This window comes from Pongo pygmaeus, chromosome 13, assembly GCF_028885625.2.
Source record: "Pongo pygmaeus isolate AG05252 chromosome 13, NHGRI_mPonPyg2-v2.0_pri, whole genome shotgun sequence".
NCBI lineage: Eukaryota > Metazoa > Chordata > Mammalia > Primates > Hominidae > Pongo > Pongo pygmaeus.
In genome coordinates, this window is record NC_072386.2 from 30,351,043 (window position 1) to 30,361,110 (window position 10,068).

General features: G+C 38.9%; 1 protein-coding gene across 3 annotated transcripts in view; it reads right to left on the bottom strand.

Annotated features, from left to right (window-relative positions):
• Positions 1-10,068, bottom strand: part of IFT74 (intraflagellar transport 74) — a 118,557-nt gene that overhangs the window by 50,046 nt on the left and 58,443 nt on the right. For all 3 annotated transcript variants that reach the window (XM_063650477.1, XM_054502251.2, XM_054502253.2), the window contains 2 exons: positions 7,292-7,430; positions 4,556-4,618 (listed from right to left, as the gene is read on the bottom strand). In XM_063650477.1, the coding sequence (XP_063506547.1) occupies positions 4,556-4,618; positions 7,292-7,430 (202 nt within the window). The remainder of the gene's footprint in view (positions 1-4,555; positions 4,619-7,291; positions 7,431-10,068) is intronic.

Here is a 10,068-nt window from a genome sequence, read left to right on the forward strand (position 1 = left end):
GAGAAGATATTTTTCCCTAAATAGGTCATAACATATATTTTTCCACAATTTTGTGGATTGAATTGTGTCTGCTCAAAAAGGTAAGCTGGAGTCTTAACATCATAAACCTGTCAATTTGACCTTTATTTGGAAATAGGCTCTTTGTATATTTAGTCAAGTTAAGATAAGGTCATTAGGGGTGGGCCCTAATCCAATATGATGGTGCCCTTTATAAGAAGAGTACAGACACAACAGAGACACACAGGGAGAATACCATGTTATGACTCAGGCAAAGACTGGAGTGATGCAGCTGCAAGTCAAGCAACATCAAGAGCTAATGGATACCACTAGAAGCTAGGAAGAAGCAGAGCAAGATTCTTTCTAGGGTCTCAGAGGAAGCATGGCTCTGCTGACACCTTGATTTCAGACTTCCAGGCTCTGGAACTGTGAGAAAAGTTGTTTGTTTCTTTTAAGCCACCCAGTTTGTGATATTCTATTACAGCAGCACTAGGAAATTAACACATGAAACAACAGTTACTGTGTACTCACCACTATCCCACCTTTCAAAAAGAAAAAAATAGGGATGTGACAAAAATGTTATTAGATAACAAAAAAAAAGGTAGGAATGGTGTTGGTGATGATTAAAATGACATTTGAAACTCTTGTTTACTGAGCATCTGTTCTGTGCCAGGCACTATACTACATGTTATTTATATGCTATCTCTACTATCCAAAGTGATACTCTACAAGGTAGTACTATCATCTCTATTTTACAGATGTGAAAACGAAGGATCTGACATGTAAATAACTTTTCAAAGTTAACAAACACATAAGAGTTAACAGTGAGATTTGAAACCAGACCTACAGCATGAACAAAACAAAATTCTTAAGAGGGAAGACTTCATTTTTTTTTTCTTTTTTGAGACGGAATTTCGCTCTTCCACCCAGGCTGGAGTGCAATGGTGCAATCTTGGCTCACTGCAAGCTCCGCCTCCCAGGTTCAAGCGACTCTCCTGCCTCAGCCTCCCAAGTAGCTGGGATTATAGGCGCCCGCCACCACGCCCAGCTAATTTTTGTATTTTTAGTAGAGATGGGGTTTCACCATGTTGGCCACGCTGGTCTCAAAACTCCTGACCTCGTGATCCGCCCATCTCGGCTTCCCAAAGTGCTGGGATTACAGGTGTGAGCCACCGTGCCTGGCCAACCTCTTCTCTTCTAAAAGTATGAAAGAAGGAACCTCCAAAAAAGGAACAAGTAGACAAGATAATTTTTCAAAGTCCATAAGCAATGGATTATATATACAGTTCAAGTAACAAATTAGGCATCAGATAAGATAAAAAAAAAAGCCATGCTAAAAAGACATATAGAAGAAATGCAGACATTTTATGCTATCCTTTTTCATAGTATCTTCTCCTTTTTGCCTAACAATCCTATAGATTTCTTTGAATTTCATCTTGATAAAACTGTTCTGGAAGACTTAAGCTCATGTTAATCCTTCACCTGATTTTTTCCACTCTTGTGAACTGAATAAGCGTGACCTAATATGTTGTACAGTAGTGAACATAAAGTATTCAATAAATACTAGTTGACTGACCACTATTTGACAGATATTTTCTTGAAGAACAAGTCCTGAGTAAATAAATAAAAGAAATCTGGACTGGGTGTGATAGCTCACACCTGTAATCTCAGCACTTTGGGAGGCCAAGGCGGGCAGATCACGAGGTCAGGAGTTCAAGACCAGCCTGGCCAAAACGGTGAAACCCTGTCTCTACTAAAAATACAAAAATTAGCCGGGCATGGTGATGCACACTTGTAATCCCACTACTTGGGAGGCTTAGGCAGGATAATTGCTTGAACTCAGAAGGCGGAGGTTGCAGTGAGCCAAGATTGTGCCACTGTACTCTAGCCTGGGCAACAGAGCAAGACTCCGTCTCAAAAAAAAATTTTTTTTTTTAAAAGAAAGAAACCTAGCAAAAGTTAAATAGAATTAGTGACTTATGTTATCTTAATTTGCAAATATTGTGTATTTTTAAAACTTGCTATTTTAGGCATAAATGTACTGACATCAGAGAAGAATGGCATCAGTACAAAAAGTAAATCTAAGGTTATAGCTTATGCTTTTTCCTATGGAAACTAAATTCACCAAGTGAAGTAAGACTTGACTCTCTCAAACCCATTCCAAAAAAGAAACGTGAGGAATTCTGCAAGCTGGTTGTATTAATACTAAATGTGGTCCTTCTTTCTTTAAGCGTATTTCCATCACCAGAGATCCAAGGAAATAAAAATTAAGTGTATTTATAGATGGACAACCAACCAGACACAGAAAACTACCTGTTTTTTTTTTAGACCGAATCTTGCTCTGTCGCCCAGGTAGGAGTACAGTGGCGTGATCTTGGCTCACTGCAAACTCTGCCTCCCAGGTTCATGCCATTTTCCTGCCTCAGCATCCCGAGCAGCTGGGACTACAGGTGCCTGCCACCACGCCCAACTAATTTTTTGTATTTTTAGTAAAGACGGGTTTTTACCATGTTAGCAAGGATGGTCTCGATCTCCTGACCTTGTGATCTGCCTGCCTTGGCCTCCCAAAGTGCTGGGATTACAGGTGTGAGCCACCACGCCCGGCCAACTACCTTACTATTTTTAATTAAATAACTTTTTCAATAGAAAATTCTCAAAAGAATTAATTACAAATACTCATTTCTTTTGCAAGCTAGGGTGTCAGCAATCTGTTAATCTACAACAGTTCCTAATACCGTCATCATTATATCTACCTGAATCCACAGGAAATCAGGAAAGGAAGGCAAGATTTGAGGTACAGACAGTATACTGAAACGCCAAAAATATGAAAAAGGAGTTCAAAGAAAAAGAAATTCATTGGCCAAAAATGATATAAACAGATACTCAACTTTAATGCATAAATAAATGAAAATTCAAATAGGGTAGTAATTTTTACCTATCAAACTAGCTAAAATTGGAAAAGTCAGATAATATTTGCTGTCAGTGAATGCAGGGGAAATAAGCATTCACATACATTACATCTAGAAGCAAAAGCTGGAACAACCTTTTTGAAGGCAATTTGGCAATCTGACAACATTTTTAAACTGTGTATCTTTTGACCCATTGTGAGAATTCAATCTTATGATATAACTTTGCATAAACTGTATGCTTTCACAGGAGTATTGTTTATAATCCCGGAAAACTATAAACAACCTGTTCATTTACAAGGCTGTGTTATAATTATACAACATAATACAATGTAGCAATTTAAAATAATGAGGAGGTTCTCTAAGAACTGATATAAATAGACACTGAAGATACAATGTTAGGGTAAAAAAAGAAAGCTGCAGATAGCATAGCAAGTAGGAACCCCACTTGAGGTTTTCCACAACTGTAAAACCAAGATGGGATTTAGGACTCTTGTGGGGATTACATGAAGATGATGCTGATATGTGTTTACAGCTCAAAAAAGCATGCAGTAAGCACTTGATAAATGTCTTTCCAGTAGTTCTATCTGGAAAGGACACAAAACAGACATTTTGGCTGGGCGCAGTGGCTCACGCCTGTAATCCCAGCACTTTGGGAGGCTGAGGCGGGCGGATCACGAGGTCAGGAGATCGAGACCATCCTGGCTAATACGGTGAAATCCCGTCTCTACTAAAAATACAAAAAAATTAGCCGGGTGTGGTGGCAGGTGCCTGTAGTCCCAGCTACTCTGGAGGCTGAGGCAGGAGAATGGTGTGAACCCGGGAGGCGGAGCTTGCAGTGAGCCGAGATCACACCACTGCACTCCAGCCTGGGAGACAGAGCGAGACTCTGTCTCAAAAAAAAAAAAAAAAAAAAGACATTTTTACTTTCATCTTGTTCAACTATTTTTAAACCATGAGCACATTTTGTTTTGTGAAATAAAACATTTTAAATAAACGAATAAAAAAATGTAAGTTTTTACATCCTTAAAGAGATGAACTCATGTCTCTCCCTTTCTTTGTTTTTATAATCTCTTGTGTATGTGTCTTTAAATTGCCATTAGAGGCTGAGCACAATGCCTCATGTCTGTAATCCCAGCACATTGGGAAGCCAAGGCAGGAGCATTGCTTGAGGCCAGGAGTTGTACACCAGCCATAACGAGACCCTGTCTTTACAAAAAGTAAAAAAAAATTAGCCAGGTGTGGTGGTTCCTGGCTGAAGTCCTAGCTACTTGGGAACCTGAGGAGGGAGGATCGCTTGAGCCCAGGAGCTTGAATTTACAGTGAGCTACGATCATGTCACTGCACTCTAGCCTGAGTGACAGAGAAAGACTCTGTCTCTAAAAAAATAATTTTTTTAATTGCTATTGGATTTTGCATATCCTAGGTAGGGCAGAATGATTTGTTTTATACATAGTAGGTACTCAATAACTGAATCTAATTTCTTACCATACTAGGATCTTTGTGGGTCCAGAATAGGAAGAAAAAGTATTAAACTCCTATTAGTAAGCTGCCAGATCAATATGTAGTTGAATTAGTTATATTAATATACTTGGCTGAATTAACTTTTTTAGCTGAGTAGTATGAGAACCCTTATTTGATTTTATACTTACTGCTTCCAGGCTCTCTTTTTTCATGTTCTGTGAATCCAATTGTTGTTGAAGTGTATCTAATTCCTAAGTGGAAAAAAAAAAGCAAACATAAATCCAAATTACATTAAGAATAATTTGTTGTAGTGGGGGGAGGGAGCTGGGAAAAAAATTTATTTCTCTGTTTCTCAAATTGACTAAGTAAATTTTCTAAATATCTTCACTGGCATCTTACATTTTGACTAGAATTTATTAACACTTCATTATTTCTATTTTTCCCAACTTCTTTCATTATTCTTAAAAATTTGCTGTGTGCCTTCAAAAGAAAAAAAAACTTCCTGAGTTTCTCAAAAGTAGCTAGACCTTAGACCTTTTCACACTGAATCATCACTATGTTCTGAGACATCAAATATCAGAAGCTTTCAAATTATGTCATTGTTTAAGGTTATTATTTAAAATTTTGATTTTTAACCGTGTTTTCATATCTTTTGCCTAATTTCTCTATACTGTACACACACACATATAACACATGCACACATACATACACGTGTATGTAAATATAAATATGGTTCACTCCTAGGATAAGATCCTTAAACTGTTTACTCATTCATTATCCCATACAAGATTAACTATATTTTGGTACTATTTTGGCATTTCTATCATACTCTTTCTTTTTTCTTTTTGAGACAGAGTCTCCCTCTGTTGCCCAGGCTGGAGTGCAGTGGCATGATCTCGGCTCACTGCAACCTCCGCCTCCCGGGATCAACCAAGTACCTGCCTCAGCCTCCCGAGTAGCTGGGATTACAGGGGCCTGCCACCATGCCTGGCTAATTTTTGTGTTTTTAGTAGAGACGGGGTTTCACCATCTTGGCCAGGCCATACTCTTTCTTCAATGCTTCACAGTATCTTAGAAATCTTGTCTAAAATAAAAAGGTTACTAAATTGTCAGCAAAGAAATGTCTAAGAAACTAAAACTATAATCATTATTGGCATTTATGGGGCCTAATTCTTTTCTTAATCTTTTGTTAAGGGCCATCTGGGCATGAAAGGGAACCATCATGACTGCGTATTGAGAGGATTCTCAATATCCTCTCAACAGGGACTTAAATTGCTTATTTAATATTGCATGTTCTCACTCATCTGTAGGAGCCTAAAAAAGTGGATCTCGGCCGGGCGCAGCGGCTCACGCCTGTAATACCAGCACTCTGGGAAGCCGACGGGGGCGGATCACCTGGCTAACACGATGAAACCCTGTCTCTACTAAAAACACATAAAAAATCGGCCAGGCGTGGTGGCGGGCACCTGTGGTCCCAGCTACTCAGGAGGCTGAGGCAGGAGAATGGCATGAACCCGGGAGGCGGAGCTTCCAGTGAGCCGAGATCGCGCCACTGCACTCCAGCTCGGGCGACAGAGCGAAACTCCGTCTCAAAAAAAAAAAACAAGGGGGGGGGGGTAGTAGAATGATGGTTACCAGAGGCTGAGAAGGTGGTGCCCAGCTGGGGGCATGGGACGGTGAGGGGGAGAGAAGGAATAAATTCTCATGTTTGATAGAACAGTAGGGGGGCTATAGTTATCAATAATTAATTGTATGTTTCAAAATAGCCAGAAAAGGAGATTTAAAATGTCTCCAGCATAAGGCCAGGCGCGGTGGCTCATGCCTGTAATCCCAGCACTTTGGGAGGCCGAGGCGGGCGGATCACGAGGAGATCGAGACCATCCTGGCTAACACGGTGAAACCCCGTCTCTACAAAAAAAATACAAAAAATCAGCCGGGCGTGGTGGTGGGCGCCTGTAGTCCCAACTACCTGGGAAGCTGCGGCAGGAGAATGGCACGAACCCGGGAGGGGGAGCTTGCAGTGAGCCGAGATGGGCCACTGCACTCCAGCCTGGGTGACACAGTGAGACTCCATCTCAAAAAAAAAAAAATTTAAAAAAATTTAAAAAAAGTTTCCAGCACAAAAAAAATGCTAAATGTTTGAGGTGATGAATATCCTAATTATCCTGATTTGATCATTATACATTGCACACATGCATGGAAATACCACATGTATCCCACAAATATGTACAATTGTGTATCAGTAAAAAAATTAACTTTTAAAAATGGATATTTAGGCAGTATAATTACAGGACAATAGCCATTCAAATCATAATGCTAACAGGTAAAAAGGTTAGCTGTTTATTAAGCAGGAAGGAAAAGGAAAGTAAATATATATATGGATCTGGTCTATGAGGCCTTTTTTTTTTGAGACAAGAGTCTCCCTCTGTTGCCCAGGCTGGAGTGCAGTGGTGCAATCTCAGCTCACTACTGCAACCTCCACCTATGAGGCCTTTTAATGTTTGCTTTAAAAGTCTATAACTGCAAGTATTTATAGACTTTTTAATTTATAGACAAGTATTTTTATAAATGCAAACATTTATAGAAAAGTATTTTTATAAATGCAAACATTTATAGACAAGTATTTTTATAAATGCAACTATTTTCATGTGTCTTTATGAAATGCAAAATGAATAAATAGAAGTGAACCAAAAATAATAAGAGTAAAAGCTAGGTCATCAAACAGCATATGAAAATGAAGTTTTCTAAATAAATGCTTCCGAAATGTGAATATCCATATGAATCAAATGGGGACCTTGTTAAAATGAAAACTGATCTCAAAGTATAGTCCAGTTCTCAGGGGATGCTGTTGCTGCTGATATTCAAACTATACTTTTAGTAGCAAGAATGATACATGCTTGGCACACAGCAGTAATTTGTATTACCTGTAACAGTTTCTCATTTGTGGTTTTAATCTCTAGGTACTTGACTTGGTTTTCAAGAGACATATTTTTGATAATGTCATCTGCTGCTTGTTTTTCCTGTTCAATTTCTTCTTCGACACTTCTGATTTGTTTTTCTTTCCTAAAATCAGAAGCACATAATATTCCTGATACTATATTGAGGAAAAAATATCCAATTATTTTATACAAGTCACGGTCCTAATTTAATAGGATACTTAAAGACATTCAACCATAGTGTGTGACTGAAAAGTCTTTATATTTGTACTAAAAAATGCTATTTGACCTATATAAAATTTGGCCCCATTAGCACAAACCTATTTTACATCTTTCTCTTTTCCATCCCTAAATTCCTCTATTTCCTTACTCTCCATTTTATTTTACTAAGAAATCACAAAGATTACCAAAAAATCTTTAATGACTTATATATATGAGGATGCATTTATACTTTTTTAAAGTTATACCTTCAAAAGACAAATAAGAGCCTGGGCTTGGTGGCTCACATCTGTAATCCCAGCACTTTGGAAGGCTGAGGCAGGTGGATCACCTGAGGTCTGGAGGTCGAGACCAGCCTGGTCAACATGGTAAAACACCCATCTCTACTAAAAGTACAAAACTTAGCCAGGCGTGGCGGCGGGCACCTGTAATCCCAGCTACTTGGGAGGCTGAGGCAGGAGAATCGCTTGAACCCAGTGGGGAAGAGGTTGCAGTGAGCCGAGATGACGCCACTTCACTCTAGCCTGGGCAAAAGGGCAACACTCCATCTCAAAAAAAAAAAAGACAAATAAGTTTTAGAATTGTGGTTTTAAAGCATCCTTTAGCCATAAGTTTTTTTGACTAAATTAAATACTGTATAGAAGTTTCCCACGTAAATCATCCAGTGTGGCTCTGACAGAACTAGGGAGTAGAGAGGCCTGCAGTGCAATTTGATTTTTTAGTTATGGCTTTAGATTAATAATATGCTTTGCTTAAATTCTCTTTTACTTACTGCTTTAGTTAACATTGCTATTTCACAAATTATTGCTATTTTTTAGCATTGTAAAATATTACGCTCATTTCTCTAAAAACACAATAAACATTACAAATATAATCCTATAAAAGTAGTAATAGCGAAATTAATTAGAAGCAATAACCATTTTTATCATGTAATCAAAAGAAATACCAATGACATGTCACTTGTTGCCTAGGCAAGGTCAATTATTGATAGGGTAGAGAAAAATTCTGAAAAAAGAATAGGTAAGATGCCACTTCTCTAAATACTTTCAAGATTTACATTTTATAAAAAGCTGGATTGAACATACATTTTCAGTCCCAAGATCATTAATTTCTATTCTGAGTTTCAAAATCTGATTAACCCATCACTATTTACTCTCTTTTGCTCATAGATACCAACTTCTACAGTTTTCACAATCACCAGCTAAGCTTGTGGATCCATATCCCCTACACACCTTCTACACATTCATATCCTACTACTAGAATAAACAACCTAAACTCAGAAATTTCCCTACCAAAAAAAATCTCAAAATAACCAAATGAAAGATGAACATAATAAGACAACCTGGAATTTCAATTTATTTTTGTTTCACTGTTGGAGAAGAAGTGGTATCTTCACTTGGAGCTTCAATTACAACAGTAAAACAAATGTGTTAACTGCTGCTACAATTTGTATAGGTATATGAGCTCACAGAAATTCAAAGAGGAAAAAATCTATTTTCATAGATTAAGGATACTGAAGCCCAGTGGAATTAATCTTTTGGAAGGAATTCATTCTAAATTTGATTACTGACTACCAACAGTGTTTCCTCTTACAATGTAGGAAGATGAGAACCAATGTTATAAAGTATTCCATGTTACAGAGGAGAAATTACAGCATAAGAAAGGTAACTGACTTTCTAAAGGCCATATGATGTCCAGGTGTCAGGTCTTTTTGATGCTTTGAGTACTTTGCTCCTGTTATAACTTGGCAGTAAAACCACTGATGACGGTGTCATAAAAGTAAGTAAACAGGCTGGGTGGGGTGGCTCACGCCTGTAATCCCAGCACTTTGGGAGGCCGAGGCGGGCAGATCATGAGGTCAGGAGATCGAGACCATCCTTGCTAACACGGTGAAACCCCGTCTCTACTAAAAATACAAAAAAATTAGCTGGGCGTGATGGTGGGCGCCTGTAGTCCCAGCTACTTGGGAGGCTGAGGCAGAAGAATGGCGTCAACCCGGGAGGCAGAGCTTGCAGTGAGCCGAGACTGCGCCACTACACTCCAGCCTGGGTGACAAAGCGAGACTCCATCTCAAAAAAAAAAAAAAAATAAGTAAACAAAACCGTTGAAACGCAATAGAATACAAAACTTGGTGATATCTTTACAATTTGAATCCCTCCCTACCTCCTTTCTTTTCTCTCTCTCTCCCTTCCTTCCTTCCGTCCTTTTCCTCCCTCCCTGCCTCCTTCCCTTCCTCCTCCTCCTCCTCCTTTCCCTCCCCCTCCTCTCTCTTCTCTTCTCTCTCTCTCTCTCTCTCCCTCTCCCTCTTTCTGTCTTTCTGTCATTCTTTCTTGACAGGTACCACTTGTCACCCAGACTAGAGTGTGGTAGCACAATCATGGCTCACTGCATGCTCAAACTCAAGCCATCCCCCCACCTCAGTCACCCAAGTAACTGGGACTAAAGGCACACAACACCATGTCCTGCTAATGTTTTTACTTTTTATTTTGAGTAGAGACAAGGTCTTGCTAAGTTGGCCGGGCTGGTCTCAAATTCCTGAGTTCAAA